We start from the raw sequence: 21,139 nt of genomic DNA on the forward strand, positions 1-21,139 counted from the left end.
ATGGAGCAGGAGTGCACTTGCCTCTGCGGCCCGGGCCCTTCGCGATGCCAGTGTCACCAGCAGCGCCTGGGGCCAGCTGCGATGGTGGCGGCCGACAGCAAGCCGGCCCCAGCCCCTGAAGGGCAGCACGTGGAGGCGGACATGGCGGCTCGGTCCTCCGCGGGGAGTGGAGGGATCAGGAGCTCCATGCCACCCCGGCCGACCCCACGCTGCTCGCTGCAGCACCTGCCTCCCGAGCTGCTGATGGAGATCTTCGCCTCGCTCCCCGGCACCGACCTGCCCAGCCTGGCCCAGACCTGCACCAGATTCCGCAGCATCCTGCGCACCGACAGCATCTGGAGACGGCGCTGCCAGGAGGAATACGGCGCCGTTGAAAACTTGAGGAGCCCGGGGACGATGGCTGTGTCTTGTCGAGAACTCTATGCCAACTTGCTCCACCCATACAGGCACATTTTGGGATTGTGGCAGCCAGATAACTGGCCCTATGGAGGACTGCTGTATGTAGTGGTGGAGGGCCCATGCATTGTGGGCCGCACGTACCTGCCTCTCCATGACCCCCGCGTGGATGACTCCTTGCAGTTCAAGCCCGTGTTTAGAATTCGCCTGGCAGAGGGGAAATCGCCCACAGTGCAGTGCACGTACGGCTGCCGAGGGCCCCACAGCTGCCACGTGCAGATTCGGAAGGACGGGCTCTCCACCCAGTGCAACCTGACGCACCACCACAGGATGCCTGGTGGGAGCCGAGAGGATTTCCGCGCGTGGCTGTGGGAAGAATGGGGGCAGACGCTCGAGCACATTTTCCGGGAGGACCGGCTGCGGTTCGTCCTGATGAAGCTCATCGACCATCAGTATGACGACTGCCGGAACTACCGCCGCATCTACCTCTCCCCGAGCCACCCGGAGGACCTCATCAGGCCAGGCCTCTTCAAAGGCACCCACCATGCCCACAACAGCCTAGAGGTTGTCATGCTCAGCTTCCATGGGAAGCATGCCAGGGCCACGAAGGTCACGGGTGACCACCACGTCCCTGCTGGGCAGCAGATGATAGACATCCACCTCAGCCGCCGCATCCAGCTGCCCCATGACATCTTCAGCAATTTCAGCAAGTACTCCCGCCTGGTCCAGGAGGTTCACGAGCAGGTGATCCAGCAGCAGCAGCAGCAGCAGCAGCAAGAAGACAGCACTGAGGACGGCGAGGGCCATGGCCGGCTGAGCCCTGCACAGCCCAGTGTCGGGGAGTCCGGGGCTGCAGCTGTGGAGGAGCAGCCTGTCCAGTTTGTCCTGCCTGCGGGCGTGAGCTCCAGTAACCAGAACTACCCCCGAGCCTGCAGGATGTGTTTCTACGGCCTGGGCATTGCTGCTCGCTCTGGCTCCGCCTACCCCCAGCGTATCCCTGGAGTTTTCCTCCTGTTCGATGAAGACCACTTCGGGTTCATGTGGCAGGAACCGAATTGCCTCAGCCTGTACAGCAGAGTCCAGGTCACCTTCCAGAATGCGGAGGCGCCATCCCCGCAGGCTTTCCAGGACATGCTGGACAACATTCAGTCCCCACCGCCTGACGGCCCCTTCCCTGCCCAGGGGCAACAGCGGGGAGAAGAGGCTTCAGAGGAAGAGCAGCTTCGTGCGCTTTTGGAGGTTTGACCTTCTGACCAGATTACCCACCGTCTTGTTTATCTGGTTGTTTGTTTTTAATCCCCTCCCGAGGAGATTTCTCCATTGATTATTTTTTAAATAAATCTTTATTGTTCCGATTATTACAGTTGTTCCCCATTCTCTCTCCTCCCCCCCCCCCCCCCCATAGCTTCCCTCCACCCAGTTTCCACCCCACCATCCCGCCTCTCCCCATAGGGGTCTGGGACCTCAGAATCCCACCCCAAACAAGCTCAGTGGATTCGAGAGTTTGTAACCCCTTCCGATTGAAAAAAACCACGCATCCAGTTGCAGCCTGCCTGGCGAGTGACTCCATACCTCTGTTCTTGGCGCCTCTGCATTTCCTACTCAGTCTCAATGTGCTACTTTTTTTCCTTCCAGTTGTAGAACTTCCACTGGGCCAGCTTTCTCATGGTTCTGAATGATAGCTGTTTGTCTTATAGTTGGTAGTTTCAATGTTGTCCATTGATTTTTGGAAAATGGAAGAGAGAGGGAAAGGCAGAGAAATATCCATGTGAGAGAAACACATAGATTGGTTGCCTCCTACATGTGCCCTGACCAGGGTCAGGGCTGGACAGGCCTGCAACTGAGGTAGAATCCAACCCTAGACCTTTCAATCCGCAGGCCCAGGTTCTATCTACTGAGCCAAACCAGTTAGGGCTGAGCATGTCTTTTTAAAAAGAAAGAAAAAAAGGAAAGATCCTAAAATTAGATAGTGGTAATTGTTAGATTGTTACAACTCTAAAAATAATAGTAAACACTGAATTGTATATTTTAAAAGGGTGGATTTTATAGTATGTGAATTATATCTCAATAAAGCTGTTATTAAAAATAAAAGAAAGAAAAAGGAAAAAAAAGAAAGAGCTAAGAAAGCAATGGTGAATAAGACAGGAAACAGTCTCCGCTTTCGTGGAACTTACATAGATTTACATCAAACTGTTAATGTTTCTTCTGTTCTCTTATAACTTTGATTATCACCAGGTCAAAATGGAAACTGTTGGAAACTTAAAACCCCTTTTGCTAAATTGTGTTAAAGTGTATAAGCGATGGGCAAACAGAATTTGTGTTATGAAAATCTGCTTTCAAACCAGTTTTTCAAGGGTAGATTCTTTCCTATTCTATTGTCAATCCCGAATGAGGACTAAGTCATTCATTCATTCATTCATTAATTTTTAAATTGTTTTTAATGCTCTGGAGCTTACATTCTAGAGACAGACAATAAACAAACAAAAATTTGTCAGGTGATAAGGAGTGCTATGAATGAAGGGAAAATAAAGTAGAATGTGAAGAATAGGGAGTGTGGGGGTTGGGACTAATCCCAGGCCTTAGGGAAGGTCCCTCAGGTATGTTGAATTTACATAAGACTTGAAGGAAGTGAGGATTTGGAAGAGAACAGCATTTTTGGCAGAGGGAACAGCAAGCCCAAAGTCCTTGAGGCAGAATTGTCCCTGGGATGTTTAAGGAACACCAGGGAAGTCTGTGTAGCTGGAACAGAGTTAATAAGGGAGAGAATTATAGATGAGATCAGAGGGTTGATGGGGGAAACAGGGCATATCAATGGTGATGTCGAAATCCATCATAAGGACTTTTACTCTGAGTAAAGGCTTTTACTGGAGAGTTTTAAGCATGTGAGTGTCACTATTTAACTTACATTTTAATAGGATCCAGTAGATCAAAAGTGGGTAAGGTGGAAGCAAAGAAAACTGTTAAGAGCCTTTTGTAATAACCCAGGCAAGAGAAGACAGTGGCTTGAACCACAGTAGCAGGGTGGGTACCAGTGGGGCCCCTCCCGCCCCCGATCACCTTGCTGGTCGCTCGACAGATCAGCCCTGATTGCCAGCCAGGCCTAGGGACCCTACCCACACACAAATTTTGTGCATTGGGCCTCCAGTATGAGATATAATATATCTAAATATATAATGCACATGGACACAGACAATAGGGTGGTGACAGCCTGGGGCAGGGGGTAAGGGAAGGTTAGGAGAGGTTAATGGTGGGGAAAGGGACATTTGTAATACTTTCAACATAAAGATTTTTAAAAAATTTTAAATAAAGATACAATACAATTTTATATGTTATATATGTGAAATATAACAACATAGTAACTTTGAATTTGGCATTCTAAATACTTCTTGTACATTATCTCATTTTTCTTCTTTGTCAGATAACCCAAGTATCTATGTTACTATATTACTCCAAGTATACAGATATAGAACACCTAAGTAATGGGTTGGCATGCCCAAATTTAAGACACATTATGTCTTACTCTTATTCTAAACTTATTTTCTTTTCTTATACCATGCCCAACCGCATCAACACCATCATCCGAAAGTATGTTACACATGCTGTAAAAAAATTACATAAATGGATGGGTATTACTTCCAATTTTAGGGACTTTCAAACATAAAAATTGTCTTGTGCAATCTTCAAAATGGTATGAGTAAGTGGTATAAAATAGTGATGGTGAAAGTGTTTTCAAAAGATGACTCTTCAAGAAAAATAGGTTATTTGTCATTTTTGGCCTATCATGATTGGGTTTTTACTATCAACTCACATAGATTTGTAGGCATTTGCAAGTTAAATTTTCATAAGAATGAGCTCTTCTCTGGCATATTTTACATATGTCTTTGAAGCTCACCAACCTGGGTTCATATTCTAGCTCTGCTGCATGTGTGATGCTGGGCATGTCCTCACTGTACAACAAAGATGATGATAGCACCTACTTCATTAGGTTTTTGGAGATTACACAATGTGCTCACCATAAACACTCAATAAATAATATCTTCTATCACCATCTTCAAGTTAGCAGAGTCTGTTTGTGTAGGTGAATCTTCAAATCTTTGTTTCCACCCAATGCACAAACAACCATTCATTGCAGTTAATTAGTTTTTAAAAAATCATTTGACCTAGTACAGACAAAGCACCAGTTATCTGGTAGATTTTCTTCCCCCCACTGCCTTTCAATAGATTATTTTTGACCTTATATAGGAATCGACAATGGAAAAGAAGTTTTTTTCCCCCTTCCAGCAGTGTTTTCTCTCTTTGTGAAAATTGCTACCAACAGGAATTATCGCTTAAACAGCAAGGAATGGCTCTCCTCTTTCAGGGCAACCCCTGCTTGTTCTGGACATTAACAGCCCACTGACTAGATAGCAATGGAAACAGGTCAGTGTACTGCTTAGCATTTGAATTTGAGGCTTTCTCTCACTTCACTAAATAGTAGAAAGATGCTGCAGCAAAGCCAACTCAATTGTTTATCGTTGGAAGTGGAGTTCTTGAGGTGCCATCGGGAAAAGAATTTCCTGAGCCCCCCCCCCCCCCCCCCCCGCCAAGGGAGGTTGGGGTATTGTGGAAAGTTTTATTGATGATGTAAAATTAAGGGGGTTCCCCTCCAAGGTCCCATCTCTGTCTGTCTCGCCACGGAAGAAGTCCAATCTCCTCATCAGCAGGGCTAGAATTAAGGCCACTGCCCAGAATTTCTCCTCCATATTAAACTCCGGTCTAGTCCAGAATTCTGCTAGCTTACCTTGTGTTCCCAGCTGCAGTCCATTGCATGGGGGGTCCGCATGGCCATGGGCCATGCTGCTGCTTAAGGCCACATGGCAGGAAAGTACGTGGTGGGCAAGTGTGGGTCATGGAGAAAGAGAGTGAGAGGGAAGGGAACAAGGGTCACAAGAGAGAGGGAACTCTTTGTTTGCGGATTTTGCCCTTCAAAGATTCTGTGAGCTTGCATTGGGGCCCACCTCCCTAGCCAGTGATATTTTCCCAGGTTAGACAGACAGGCAAGCACCTTCTCTACAGGTGCTTTTTTTTTTTTTTCACCACCAGCATCCCCTTTAATAAAACGTGGAAGGTTGTATGACAGGGAAAGGGGAGTGAAATATGACCATTTACAACCACACAAAAACCTCTGTACATGTCTAGAGCCTGGCAGAGGGGAGGGCAGCAGGGCAGCGGCGGGCAGAGCCAGCCCTATTTGTAGAGGATGTCGTAGTGTCCAGGCCGGTAGAGAAGGTAGACCTTGGGCTTGGAGCCCTCGGGGAAGATGTGCGGGTTGGTGGTGCCGCCCTCGCCGCGGTCCATGTACTCCACCTGGATGGAGACGTTGAGGGCCTGGGCCAGCGCGATGATGTGGCTGTGATCACTCTCCTTGCACATGGGCTCCACCTCCTGCTGGCAGAACTCCTTGAGAGTCCGCCCACCCTCAATGAAGTGCTCGAAGAACTTGCTCTCCTGCTGCAGGTAGCCAGAGGTGAGCAGCCGCAGGTAGACCACCAGGTAGTCCGAGGTGCTCTGGTCGTTGAAGGAAGCCAGTAGGTCGGCTACTGAGGTCTGCTTCTCCACCTGCTCGATCAGGTCCATGAACGTGTTGTGGAAATCCTCAATTGTGAACTCGGTGAAGCCCTGGGACACCAGGTCTTCTTTGCTCTTGGCAGACACAACCTTGAATCTCTGCAACTCCTTGCTGTCATCCAGCAGCGCCTCCAGGTGGGAGAAGCCGGGGGCTCCGTAGAAGCAGCTCCCTTCGGGCCTGGTCTTGCAGATGTACGAGTACTTTTTGTGGAGGTCCTTGATCTTCTGTTGGTAGATATTGTCGTCCTCAGCATACTCCTTGTACAGGACCGAGAGCTCCAGCCACTCCGAGACCAGGACTTTACTGCCCATGCACCCATCCCCCCCTTTGCTCAATCCCTTCCTCCAGCGATCTGCGAGGAATGGGTGGGTGGTCCTCAAGGGAGCATGAAGCTATAACTTCCTGGTGAAGCTGCCCAGATGACCATGCTTATAATGTGTGGCCTCCCCATTGCTCATTTTCTATTATTCATATTAATAAACTAATTATATGATAACACATTCATTGCAAAAACAAACAAACAGAAAACCCAGAATATATCTCAGCCTCAAGAAAGCTTTACTTTCTGCCCAATTTTCCTTGAAAAGATGATTTCAAACAAATTCACTTTTACTATGAAAATAAAGAAAGCTTATTTTGCCCTTTGACTCATGTGTTGGGTGGATTTCTTAAACAAAATGCAAGCTATAGCTACCATCTCTCTTTCTTTGCCCTGGCCCATGGTGTGGCTCAGTTGGTTGGGTGTCACAGGAGGCTTTCAGTTTGATTCTGGGTCAAGGTCACATGCCTGGGTTGTGGGCTCAATCCCCTGTAGGGGGTGTGCCAATCAATGTTGTAATTTCACCTCTCTCTCTCTCTCTCTCTCTCTCTCTCTCTCTCTCTCTCTCTCTCTCCTTCCTCTTCCTCTCTCAAAAAATCAATAAACTGTTCTTTAAAAAAAAGAAGAAGAATGCCACTCTTTAATGGGTTGTACCTTATAATCAATGTTTCATGCTAGGGAGAGGAAATAGCAACCATTCTGAATGATAAATTTAATCCCAAACATCAGCCTTTGAGTCAGAAAATGTCCCATCTTTTAAACTTATGGAAGTAAGGATGAATGTCATTTCTTAAGAAATCTCACCTTAAGTCTTATTCTTCACTTCTCTGCATCTTTTCCCCAAAAGCAAAATCTCAGCTTGACAAATTTCTCACTTGGAAACTGTTCATTCACAGTATTTACAACTTGTTTTCAGGATAAACTACTGTATCCCTGACATAAGTATTTGTTACATAAAAATAATGCTGAATGATTTCTTGTTTTTTGAAAGGAAGATATGTGCAATGTAGGCATTTAATCAAAGAGAATTATGAAAGAGAAATCACTCCACCTGAATATTTGTAAGTAAACAATGCAATCTTGCAATTACTATTCTTCTACTTGCTTGAAAATGATGATTTATTAAAGACAATGTAAGGGGAACAGTTCATACCTATGCTAAACACTTGCTAAAATCAGAGATGACTCTCCCCTGCCCCCTTTTTAAACTAAATCTAATTTCAGTTCTTTTAAATAAATTATAGGAAAAAGTTTAAAAATGCCAAAAAACACAGACACGTAAAAAGAATTTTTAATACCTATTTATTCTCTAACCAAAACAAAAATGACTACACTAGTTTTAGACATCTGCTGGTAGAAGTTCTTCATTTTTTCTATGTTTAATCATATATAGTGCTCCCCACACTCTAAATAAAAGGTGAACACAGTGCTTCTTACAAACAAAAAACTCACAACATATCTCAGCTTCAAGTTTCTTGTGGCTGCATTGCCCTGCCATCCTCCTGCTTCCCTTTGGAGATCAGCTCTCTCCACTCCCTATAATTTTGGCTGGAACATTGAGCTTCCCTGTACTGGTTATCCCTTGCTCCAAAGGTGTAAAGCATTCTGGTCCTTTTTTAAAACTTCTGATGGAGAAAAGATGGGCAATGATGACATCTAATCATAGTTGTATTACCTCAATTAGGAAGGGTTGAACGGGTGGGTTCCCCTCTATTCTTTAGTACTAATATTAGTGTTTACAATAGTTCCAATATTTAGACAATGTTAACATTAGAATAATTTATATTAATATTAGAGTAAGTAGTAGTGTTCTCCAACCAGAAATCCCACATTGTCTTTATGTGAGCAAGAAGTAAATTACTATTTAGTTGAGCCACTGAGGTTTGAGGATTTATCTGTTACAGAGCATTTTATACTCTAACATAGTAATTGGTATCAAAACTATACATTAAGAGCCACTAGAAGAGATCGGAGTTTTAAGAAGAAGGACCATAGGTCCCTGAATGATTAAGTGGAAGGTCACTGACCAACCAGAGCACCCAACTGGGCCTTATGTAGCTAGAAATAAACTTCTACTGGTTAAACCACTGCAGGGCTTCTATTGAACCACTGGATTTTATCTATTAGAGCAGCTGACATTACTTCCCATAACTAACCAAGGTTGCTGTATGATCTATAGTCTCTTTTTGGCTGAATTGCCCTGCCATTCTCCTGCTTCTCCTTGGAAATTGGCTGGAACATGGAGCTTCCCTGAAGTCAACTCCAGCCTTGACTGTACATGACGCTTTAGTTCAAATACCCATAGTCATCAAACTGACCCAGCTCTCATTGTCACAAGTCCAACTTCTCAAAAGCCAAATTCTAATTGACCCATCTAGAATTGGGAATCCACAACTTGTCTTATGAGCTGTGCTAGGGCCACAGTGGTATGTTCCAGGGGCTATGGACATAACATTATCTCGAATAAAAGCACTGTGGATAAGAAGATAATGATTGCCACATTTATGACAGAGGCCATCTTTGCATCTGTTACCCAGGAGCCCACACCCAGACACTCACCTCCCTGAAACCTTCTTTCAAATTTATTCCTACAAAGAACATGGCCTCAAATGGGACATATGTTTCCTGTTATATACTCTAAGTCAGGGGTCCTCAAACTTTTTAGACAGGGGGCCAGTTCACTGTCCCTCAGACCGTTGGAGGGCTGGACTATAGTTTAAAAAAAAAACTATGAACAAATTCCGATGCACACAGCGGTGGCAAAAACACCCGGCGGGCCGGATAAATGTTTTCGGCGGGCTGCATGTGGCCCGCGGGCTGTAGTTTGAGGACCCCTGCTCTAAGTTCTGGTTTCTTAAGGCCAGTTGGATAAATGGCCCCAGGAAATAGTGATCCCTTCAGAGAAAACCCTCACTCTATTTATAGGTTGCTATATTTCCCCAACATCTGCAACACATTAACCAAATATGGATTCAACACAGTAACCCTAACATCACAAAAGAAGTATAGGTAGAGTAACAAGCAGGGCAGGTGTTTTAATCATTGTGAATCACTCTTAATTGCCTTTGATCACTCATTCCTTCTAGTGTCCTTAGTTAAGACTTGAAAAATTATACTTACACTATACTCAGTTTTAATAAGAATTATTGACTGGGACCATTGTCATTTCTCCTGCATCTTCCACTGAAGGATGGCTGAGGGCTTAAAATAGCAGAACTCCTGAAAGGACAATAATCCAATATCTATAAGGAAATTTCATGCACCTGTAACAGGGAGTATGACTTCTGAACTCCCATACAGCTAGCCATGAGAACGGGGAACAAATATTGAGTTCTTTTTGGACATCAAGATGATCCGTGAACCTATTTTGGAGTTCTAAAGGGATTTGAGGAAATGCTTGAGAGGTATCTGCCACTGCCTCTGGTACTGAGTGCAAGACTGAGGCAAAGGAAAGGAGTAAAGAGAAAAGGGCACATGTGGGAGAGAAAGTTAGGCAGAAGAGATGGGTAGAGTGCTGGGGTCCAGCCCCAGCAGGTCCAGGGGTTCCCAAAGGTGTGGACGGAGTTGGTGAAGAAGGAATGACACTGAGACAGTGTTCAGTTGATCAGCAGCCTAGCCAGGTTCTCTAGCCAGGATCTCCAGCCAAGTTCTGTCTAGGTTCTTCAGCCAGGTTCTGTGTGTTATTGTCTTGTTACATCTGTATTTATACCAGTTGATTTTAATCCTATCAATTTCTATTCCAAAGGTTAGGGCGTTTCTTATCTCCATTCCAGGGAGTAAAGATTATGTAGCTTAAGAGTGATTGTTCATAGTTAAAGTGATTAATTACCCACCTGGCACTTAGTTAAGGGGTTTTATTACATACTACTGGAATACCCTACAATCCTCAGGGCCAATCAGTAGTAGAAAGGGCTCACCAAACTTTAAAAACACAAATTAAAAAATTACAAGAAAATTTGTTTAAATATTCCTCTCCTCATCATGTTCTACAACATACTCTATTTGTAATTAATATACTAAATGTAGATTCTGAGGGAAATTCCCCGATGTACAGACATGGGAACCCTGATCTAACTAAACCTAAAGCCCTCGTCAAATGGAGAGACTTGCTTACAGGAGCCTGGAAGGGACCTGATGTACTTTTAACCTGGGGGAGAGGATATGCTTGTATATTTCCACAAGGCGCAGGCTCACCTGTGTGGATTCCAGACTGTCTAGTCCGACCCTATGTCTCACCGCCCTCCATCTCCGCCTCACCCTAGCACACTTGACCAGTGCCCATCTGCAGCAGATGTGCAGCCCTGAGCTGGAACAACCTGTCCATTGGGAGGATCACATGTGCCTCCTTTTTGTCTGTCCATATGTCCCAGATTTGCCCCACATCTCCTTTCCTTTTTCTTTTTTTTTTTAAATCTGACTACTTGTTTGCTGGTTCTTTGGCCTTTCTCCTTCTCTCCTGAACACAGCCTTTTCTAGAATCTCCCTACCCTACTGTTCCAGGAAGGGCACCTCCCTTTTTTGCTGTGACTGGGGGTGTCTGGTATATGCCCCATTCGTGGAGTTGTCTTGTGCCAAGAGCCTGACATCCTGGGCTGAGAAAGCCCTGTCCTGGGACTACATGCTGACAGGCTGTTCCTCCCTTGTCCTGTTTTGGCCCCTCTTGCCCTTGTGTCAAGAGGGACCCTCTTCTCACAGTCCATTTGCAGGTGAGGGGAGCCCAAGGCGGGTGCTGGGCGTGGAGGCCACAGGGGCATAGGCTACCAAGGAGACAGAACTGAATCTCTTGCAGGGGGGTGCTACCCCTCCCTCATTCGCACACCCCAGAGGATGGCTGGTTAGCCAGAGACGGGTAAGATTCCTCAGGGAAGTAACAACCTAAGACAGGCACAGTCGCAGAGGGGCCATCAGGAGACAACTTGGGGGTCAACAGAGGTGGGGCACAGACCCTCACCCCCCCCAACTTTGCAGAGGCCTAAACCCTCACCCCTTCTGAGGGAGGTCTCCTGCCCCCATGGCTGCTTCACTTCCCATGCCCAGCTCAGATTGGGACTTAGGTAAAGACAGAGACTGGCTGACAGCAGCTGCCCTCTCACTGCAACAGGACTTGTTTCCCATTTCTACCTTGGACCACAGGGAAAGGGGCAGCTGAAGGAAAGGGCTGTGTCAGGATGCTGCCTTCTTCCCTTTCTTCTCCCTCTTTTTTCTAAACACTTCCATACCTTGTAGTTCTTTTGCTTTCTCTTCTTTTTCTCTCTACTACCCTCCATCTCTGCCTCATCCTCCTTCTCCCCGGTATCTTCCATATCAGCCGACCCAGAGGGCACAGCTGACTCCTCCCTGGACACCGACACCACCGTCAAGTGTGGCTCTGATGGACCCTTTGGTGCCCTTCAACTCACCAACACTTTGGGAAGCCTGTTGTCAATGATGCCACATGCTAGCCAGATCAACAAGGACAGCCAAACCACTGACTTGAGGACAGCTGAAATCCCTTGGCTGAAGAGGCCAGCAACCTTCTACAGGAACAAGGCTCCTTGTGCACTCCATCCACTATGATTATAGCTATGCTCCCTATCATTGCTTGTCAGTCTTCTTCCGAGTCTTAACCCAATCTGAGAGGTGGCCACTGATTTACATGAGCTATCATTTAAAAAATAAAAAAGGGGGAATTTTCCGGAAGCCAGTCCATCATTGCTGCTTGACACAGTCACTGCAGGGAAGAAACATCTGCACAGCATATGTTTCAAGGGACCTGGCGTATATGGCATACTGTTCTTAATATGTTTGCTCCCCTTCTTGGAGCTATGTGTTTTAACCAAGGTCACCTCTCCGAGATAGGTTGTTTCCCCACGTAGGGATTTTTCCCTGAAGTTGGGGAGGGAATAAAACCCCTTAATTAAATGCCAGGTGGGAAGTTAGTTAATCACTTTAACTATGAACAATCACTCTTAAGCTACATAATCTTTACTCCCTGGAATGGAGATAAGAAACGCCCTAACCTTTGGAATAGAAATTGATAGGATTAAAATCAACTGGTATAAATACAGATGTAACAAGACAATAACACACAGAACCTGGCTGAAGAACCTAGACAGAACTTGGCTGGACATCCTGGCTAGAGAACCTGGCTAGGCTGCTGATCAACTGAACGCTGTCTCAGTGTCATTCCTTCTTCACCAACTCCGTCCACACCTTTGGGAACCCCTGGACCTGCTGGGGCTGGACCCCAACAGTAGAGGGACAATAGAGAGAAAAGGAAATGGGAGTATTTGAAGGATAGGAAGTGAAAGATTGGCTCCAACAACCCTGTAGGGTTTTAAATGAAGGCCACCCTGGTTTTTTCAGATGAACCTGAGGTGATGTCTTCCTTTATCTTTCTTCTCTAAATTCTGTCTCTAGGTCATTTCCTGTCTACGAGGGGAGCGAAATGGCCGAGTGTTTCCCCTGCTCTCCGCGGATATCGCATCATGAAAGAGGTGAAGAGCGAGCGGGAGTGGGGGAGCCGGCGCAGGCACCGGGAGGAGGACACGGTGGCGACCGCGGCAGCGGCGGTGGTGGTGAAGCAAGAGCGCCTCAGCCCTGAGGCCGCGCCGGCCAGCGAGCCGGGCCGCCCTGGTCACCACAGGAACCGAGCGCAGAGACGTAGCTGATCCCCAGCCAAAAAGAAAAAGTCCTCAGGAAGAAGAAGCAAGTCTCCTCGGAGTAACAGAAGCCGAAGTCCTCACCACTCCACAGTCAAAGTGAAGCAGGAGAGTGAAGATCATCCACCCCGGAGAGAACCAGAAGATGGGCAGCACCGGGAACATCAGAACAGGAACACAGGCGAGCGAGGAATCATGACGGAGGCAGGCACAGGGGCCACTCCCACCGGAGGAGAACCTCTAATGAGAGAGCTGGGGGTGGGTCGGCTCAGGGACGTGATCGAGACCTTCAGAACCTGCCGGCTCAGGAAGCAGAGCGGGAGTTCTATAATGCCCGAAGGTGCGAGCATCGCCAAAAGAATGAAGTCAGGACCAGCGGTCATGAGTCTCAGGAGTTGGTTCCTCCACCTGATGGCAACAACAAAAACAAAGAGGTGCCTGTCAAGGAAAAGCCAAGCTTTGAACTTTCTGGGGCACTTCTTGGGGACACGAACACCTTCCGAGATGTAGTCATTAAATACAGCGAGCCCCCCGAAGCACGTCTCCCTAAAAAAACGGTGGCGTCTCTACCCATTTAAAAATAATGAGGTGCTTCCTATCATGTACATTCATCGACAAAGCGCTTACCTCCTGGAGCGACACCGCCGTATTGCAGACATTCCAGTCGATCATCCCTCTTGTTCAAAGCAGCACGCGGTCTTCCAGTATAGGCTTGTGGAATACACCCGTGCTGGTGGGACAGTTGGCCGCAGGGTGAAGCCCTACATCATTGACCTTGGTTCAGGCAATGGAACATTCTTGAATAACAAGCCCATTGAGCCACAGAGATACTACGAACTGAAGGAAAAAGATGTACTTAAATTTGGGTTCAGCAGTAGAGAGTGTGTTCTGCTGCATGAGTCCTCTGACACCTCTGAAGTAGACAGGAAAGATGAGGAGGAGGAGGAGAAAGAAGTATCTGACAGCTAGCAAACTAATAAACAACCCAAACTCTTGAGAGACCTTTCCTTTCTGCTCAGGCTTTGTGATTGACTCGAGCACCGTGGCGCGCTTTGTAATGCCTCTTATTGCCTTAAGCCTCTCCTCGGTTGCTGACCAGCTTAAAATGTAAGAAAACTGACTTGTGTTTGAACGTTTTTCTGTAGCACATCAGCCACTTACCTGTGGGCATATGTTTTCAGAACAGTCTCACCAACACGTTGTGTTCTCGTAGAAGCACTGTGGCTTTAGTTGGTGCTTTCAGAACTGCTGCCTCGGAGACTATAAACCCTTGTCTAAAGGGGAATTGTGGCTTGTTCTCTTTGTACAGTTACTTTATTTATAGGCTTTGTGGACGGGGTTTGTTTTGTCTTTGTTCCTAGAGCAAATCTCTTAACAGAATCTTTCTAAGCTTTGGTTATCATCAAAACAGCCTCCTGTATATACTAAAGCTTTGACCTGGTTGAGTTTTTGAGTCACAGAAGTTGATTTTGCACTTCTTTTTTTTGGGGGGGGGGGGGATTTACCACATGACCTCATTATTGACTGTTGGACTTAAACAGATGCTTTAAGGAGCCTGCTTAAGCATTTGACTGTACAGGAAGATCATAACGACTGACAGTGGGGTCCGATTTAATGTCACGAGAGGCTGAGATGCACTGAGGATCTGTTTCCTGTGACAGAACTCTGATTTCTCCATGGAGCGTGTACATAACAATTTTGACCATCTTATCTGTTCTTCAACTTTGCATTTTTATTCAAATATTGTCTCTTTCTCTTTTGAGAAACACACTATTATTTATGTGGCAGGGTCCTTGCTTTCTTTTAGCAACATGTGTACATGTCTAAAGGAGGTTGTGTAGTTTACATGTTTCATCTTTTTAAAAACATGTAGAGAGGCTGTATTTACCTTCCCAAGGCTGGAAAGAATTGGAATTTCCTAATTTTCCACTAAAGGAATCTGTGTAAGTAGATAATTCATAACTACTTACATATATATATAGTGTGAATATATATCTAATCTTGTATGAAAGAGTTGCAACTGATTTTCATATGAGGATGTTTTGTGATGTAAATGTAATGCTACATTATAGGTAAAGTCTCCCTGCATTTGAAGAGCAGGTTTTCATTTATATGTATTTTTGGGATAAAAAATAATAAAATTTGACACAAGCAGGAGAAACCAAGATGGCGGCATAGGTTAACTCCGGAGATTGCTGCCTCGAACAACCAATTCAAGGGTACACCTAAAAGACGGAACGGACATCATCCAGAACCACAGGAAGGCTGGCTGAGTGGAAATTCTACAACTAGGAGGAAAGAGAATATCATACCCAGACTCAGAGGAGGCGCATTGCTGAAGTGAAATACTCAGGTGCGGAGTGCGCGAGGAGCGGGCTGGCGGCGGAGGGCACGGTTGTTGTTTTCAATCGGGAGGGAGTTTCAGACTCTGAGCTCCAGATCCAGGCGAGTCTCTAGGGACCCAGACTCAAATGGGAGAAGCGGGACTGTCTGGCTTCGGTCGGAACTCAAGGCAGCTTTCTCTCCGAGGTTTGCAGCGGTTGCTGGGACTCTGTGAGGCAGAGCCCCTAGGGACTGAACTGAGAGCAGCCATAACTGCTTGCTCCGCCCCCTCTGTTTGATCCCATGCAACCCGCCCCGCCCAAGCCCTGCACAGAGCCATTTGCCAGATAGCCTCAGGCAAAGGCTAGATTAGCACCTCCCCAGAGGACAGAAGTTTTCCCACTGCAGACACAGCTGACTCTCACAGTATTAACTACAACAATCAAGGCTTAACTACAACAAGACTGCACACAAAGACCACTAGGGGGTGCACCAAGAAAGCATAAAAAAAAAATGCGGAGACAAAGAAACAGGACAAAATTGTCAATGGAAGATATAGAGCTCAGAACCACACTTTTAAGGTCTCTCAAGAACTGTCGAGAAGCTGCTGATAAACTTAATGAGATCTACAAGAAATCTAATGAGACCCTCGATGTTATGATAAAGAACCAACTAGAAATTAAGCATACACTGACTGAAATAAAGAATACTATACAGACTCCCAACAGCAGGCCAGAGGAGCGCAAGAATCAAGTCAAAGATTTGAAATGCGAAGAAGCAAAAAACACCCAACTGGAAAAGCAAAATGAAAAAAGAATACGAAGATAGTGTAAGGAGCCTCTGGGACAGCTTCAAGCGTACCAACATCAGAATTATAGGGGTGCCAGAAGATGAGAGAGACCAAGATATTGAAAACCTATTTGAAGAAATAATGACAGAAAACTTCCCCCACCTGGTGAAAGAAATAGACTTACAACTCCAGGAAGCGCAGAGAACCCCAAACAAAAGGAATCCAAAGAGGACCACACCAAGACACATCATAATTAAAATTCCAAGAGCAAAAGACAAAGAGAAAATCCTAAAAGCAGCAAGAGAAAGACAGTCAGTTACCTACAAGGGAGTACCCATACGACTGTCAGCTGATTTCTCAACAGAAACTTTGCAGGCCAGAAGGGAATGGCAAGAAATATTCAAAGTGATGAATACCAAGAACCTACAACCAAGATTACTTTATCCAGCAAAGCTATCATTCAGAACTGAAGGTCAGATAAAGAGCTTCACAGATAAGGAAAAGCTAAAGGAGTTCATCACCACCAAACCAGTATTATATGAAATGCTGAAAGGTATCCTTTAAGAAGAGGAAGAAGAAGAAAAAGGTAAAGATAGAAATTATGAACAACAAACATGCATCTATCAACAAGTGAATCTAAGAATCAAGTGAATAAATAATCTGGTGATCATAATAGAATCAGGGACATAGAAAGGGAATGGACTGACTATTCTTGGGGGGGAAAGGGGTGTGGGAGATGCGGGAAGAGACTGGACAAAAATCGTGCAACTATGGATGAGGACAGTGGGTGGGGAGTGAAGGCAGAGGGTGGGGCGGGAACTGGGAGGAGGGGAGTTATGGGGGGAAAAAAGAGGAACAAATGTAATAATCTGAACAATAAAGATCTAATTTAAAAAATAATAATAATAATAAAATTTGTAAATATAAAAAATAAATAAATTCTGCCTCTGCCCCACCCTGTGTGCATACAAACACACACCACGAGGCCATCTTATTACATCCTAAGTGTATTTCTCATCAACAGTTCACTTCAGTGTCTTGCACTATATTTGCTCCAATATTTTTCCCTCCAAGTTCTAAAATGTTTTCAAAATTACTTTTTAAAGATTCAGAAGAGTGAGAACACTACAAATCATAGTATCAGAACTTGGAATGGTTTGACTTGCCAGTAGGAATCCAATAGTATTTATATATCCATTAGTGTCTCTGATTTTGAGGCTTAGTCTAGTTTCATTATTAATAAGGCTTTCCTTGTATTAGAAATAGAAGTACCTTTCTAGAATGCTAACATTCGTGCGATGGACTAAATGTGACCTCCTTCTCCAAAGTTACATGTTGAAGCCCTATTTTCCAATGTGATTCTATTTGGAGGTGAGGCCTTTGGGAAGTAATTAAGTCATGAGGGTGGAGCCCTCTGAATGGGATTAGTGCCCTTCTTAGACACAGAGAGATGATCTCTCGCTCTCCAGCATGTGAGAATTCAGCAAGAAGGTGGCCATTCACAAGCCAGGAAGAAGGGCCTCACCATGAACTGAATCAATCAGTACCTTGATCTTGGAACTCCCAGCCTCCAGAATGATGAGAAATACATGCGCATTGTTTAAGCCTCCTAGGCTGTGGTATTTTGTTATAGCAGCCCAAACTGACAAAGACAATTAGACTAAGAGGTATTCAGGGGACAACAAGCTTTTGTCCACTCAATATGAATCTGAAAGAAATAGTACCTTTGTGACTCATGAATGCCTTATTTCTTTGCTTCCACAGTATTGCTTTTATAAGTTAATTTCATATAATGGTTTTAACCCACCATTACTGCAATTGACTTGATCTCTTAGGAAACAGGTTATAAAGAGGAAAATTTAATTGAATTATTGTTTTCTTGAAAAAGGTTGAGCAAATGGATATGGTGAGATTGCACAATATTATGAGTGTATTTAATGCCACTGGATTGTACACTTTAAAATGATTAAAATGGTAGTTTTATGCTATATATATTTTACCACAATGAAAAAGTCTAAGCATATATTAAAAATACACAGACAAGTCAAATACAGCAATGAAAGAAAAAGCCATTGATCAATAAAAGGTTATATTAGTCAGTATAATAACTATTCAATATATTAGTCAGAACTCTTTGGTTCTCAAGCACAAGAAAGGAAACTTAAATTTGCTTAAAGAGAATGTATTGGCTCATGTAACTTAAAAGTAGAGGGATATTTTTAAATTTTATTTCAGGCCTGGCTTGATTCAAATAACCAGTGCTATCATGACTTCTCTGTCTATTGGCCGTGCTTTCCCCTATGCTATTTTCGTTCTCATGCAAGTTCTCCCCAGATGATGGTAAAAGTAACTACCCACAGCTTCAGGCTTATATCCTATCACCTTAGCAACCACTGCAGAAAGAGAGTGACTCTCTCCCAATAGTTCCAATAAAAATCCTAGAGCTAATTTCATGGTCTGGTTTGGATCAGGACTAATTCCTGAACCAATTACATATCTAGGGGGATGGAATGCTCTAATTACCCAAGCCTTAGCTTTAGAGATGGGTAATAGAATCAGCCCATCTAAACTACCTGAACTGGGAGTGGGGGAGGGCGACTCCCTAAGGAAATTGAATGTTACCAAATGAAAGGACCATAGATGTTCATAGATGTCCAGTAAGGGCACAGAATAGAGACTCAGACATGTTTGCAAGAAAAATAAAATCAAATCTAATAAAAACATTTTGAGACTAGAGGCAGAAACGAAATTCCCTAACTTTTTTGATAATATTCCATTATTAGGTGTTTGCTTGCTTGCTAAATTTTTGACCCTGCATTCCTCTATAGCTACCTCTCTCTGTGTCTCTTTTCTTTTTGGCCAAGATTGTTGAAAGATTTGTGATTTCCATTTAGAATTGTCTTCGGAAATCATGAACAAGACTACAACTCCACTCCCTTTCTCTTTTACCAAAAGTTAACATAATGGGCAGCCAAATGCTATCAAAATGAGAACATCCCACATGTGAGATATCATTTGAATCTGTATTTTTGGCCTCGTACTTCATCACCTCCTCAGACAACTTCTGTGAGTGAAGGAAGAAATCAACTTTTACTGTTTACAATTACATAATTATATCTTCTGTGTCTTTTCCTTTTTTAATTTTATTTTTCAATTACAGTTTATATTCAATATCATTTTGTATTAGTTTCAGATGTACAGCATGGTAGTTAGACAATCGTATACTTTACAAAGTGTTCCCCTGATATTTCTAGTAACCAACTGGCACCATACATAGTTATTACAACATTATTAACTCTATCCCCTGTGCTGTACTTTACATCCCAAAACTATTTTGTAACTACAAAATAGTGCTTTTTAATCCCTTCACCTTCTTCACTCAGCTCCCCCCACCTTTCTTCCCTCTGACAATCATCGGTTTGATCTATCTATAAGTCTGTTTATATTTTGTTTGTTCATTTGTTTTACTCTTTAGAACCCACATATAAGTGAAATCATATGGTATTTTTCTTCACTTAGCATAATACCCTCTAAGTCCATCCATGCTGTTGCAAATGGTAAGATTTCATTCTTTTTTATAGCTGAGTAATATTCCATTATATATACCATAACTTTTGATCACCTCTCCTATTGGTAGGCACTTGTCTTTTCTTGATGCTCAATTGTTCATCTTACAGGAGGGCCACCAAACCAAGCAGATAAAGCATTAACTTCCAGCTTCTCAAGTTCCTCAATGTGGCATTAATAGTGCAAAATGGCTAACACACTCCAGGCTCATTTGACTTTGTCCTTGGGTTATCACTCCAGGCACACATGCACACACATACACACACACTTCTTAATGTCTTGCCATGACCAGAAAGCCGGGAAGATAGTTGCATGATGGTAAGCAAAACACTAACCATGTAGCTAACAGAATATCACTTAAATCCTTCCCAACACCCCCAAATCATTTTATTTCCCATTCTCACAAAACTATCGGGAAATATAATCACATGATTTATGTACTGAGCAGCGGAAATAACCCTAGTCTAGATAACACATCACCTTTCCTACATGTTAAACTGAGGATCTTATCATCATTATTTCATTGGACCAAACAACAGTCAGGAAGGGGAAGGCTTGCTCTTGAGACCCATGTTTAAAATACATACAAGCTATCTTGAGTACATTTGTGAGATAGAGCAGACAGGGCTCGGGGCTCATCTTTTCTCACCAACAATCTACTAACTCAAGGACAAATTCACCTATCTTCACCTTGGGAGCCCGAAAGAGAAAGAGAGAGAGAATTTTAGTATTACTTTAAAATATCATAAATTTAAATAGAGAGCAGGAATTGTCAGGGAGGGGCAGTCATTATGACGACACTGGAATAGGGAAGGAAAGTCCCAAATGAACTCACAGTCATTGGAAAGAATATTAAAAGGGAAAATAGGATTGAAAAAAGGAAAGACAGACAAAAGCAGGTATATTTGTGACTAATCTAGGAGAGATGAAGAAAACTGAAGCCAGATAGGTATTGTGCCTATTAGGGAAGAAGTAATTGAAATGTGGTGAAAATGGGTTCATAAAGCAAGAAGATCCTGCCGTGCTATAGCATGAAACCAAATCCCGTAACTTAATTGGGAAGAGATGAGAGAAGCAGGCTGGGAAATAGCTCCCTCAGTCAAACCCAATCGAATGGACTATATTAAAGTTGTTCAATGTTTTTCCATCACAGGTTTACAAATTTCTCTGCATCTCTTATACTATTGTAATGACATTATTGTAATTAGCTAATTATGAATCATATAAAAGAAGCAACATGAAGGCCAGGCATTATAGGCATGTTCTCTGCAAAACATTGGGGGAAGGGGACTGGACAAAGGGTAGACAGACACATGCCTGGTAAAGTTGGGATGCCATAGTGAAGGTGTTTGCTGTCAGTCACACCTGGGAACAGACATCATTGGCCAGAATGGGTGTGGCCACTGCAAGGCCTTGAAAATGTGTGATACATAGCCCCCTAAACAAAGAAGTTCACTCTCTTGTGCTCTTGCTTTCTGGGGACTCATGTGACTCCA

At 44.2% G+C, this 21,139-nt stretch overlaps 2 protein-coding genes and 1 pseudogene across 2 annotated transcripts; 2 read left to right on the top strand and 1 right to left on the bottom strand.

Annotated features, from left to right (window-relative positions):
- Nucleotides 1-1,641, top strand: LOC132226794 (F-box only protein 31-like). The gene has a single exon (XM_059681224.1). It carries the CDS (start codon nt 1-3, stop codon nt 1,639-1,641), a length of 1,641 nt encoding a protein of 546 aa, XP_059537207.1.
- A 3,814-nt stretch (nt 1,642-5,455) lies between these two features.
- LOC132226796 (ubiquitin thioesterase OTUB1-like) lies at nt 5,456-6,315 on the bottom strand. The gene has a single exon (XM_059681225.1). It carries the CDS (start codon nt 6,313-6,315, stop codon nt 5,623-5,625), a length of 693 nt encoding a protein of 230 aa, XP_059537208.1. The 3' UTR covers nt 5,456-5,622.
- A 6,451-nt stretch (nt 6,316-12,766) lies between these two features.
- Nucleotides 12,767-14,061, top strand: LOC132226453 (smad nuclear-interacting protein 1-like; annotated as a pseudogene).
- Nucleotides 14,062-21,139: the final 7,078 nt, after the last annotated feature.

The sequence above is a fragment of the Myotis daubentonii genome, chromosome 2 (genome assembly GCF_963259705.1).
Source record: "Myotis daubentonii chromosome 2, mMyoDau2.1, whole genome shotgun sequence".
Classification (NCBI taxonomy): domain Eukaryota; kingdom Metazoa; phylum Chordata; class Mammalia; order Chiroptera; family Vespertilionidae; genus Myotis; species Myotis daubentonii.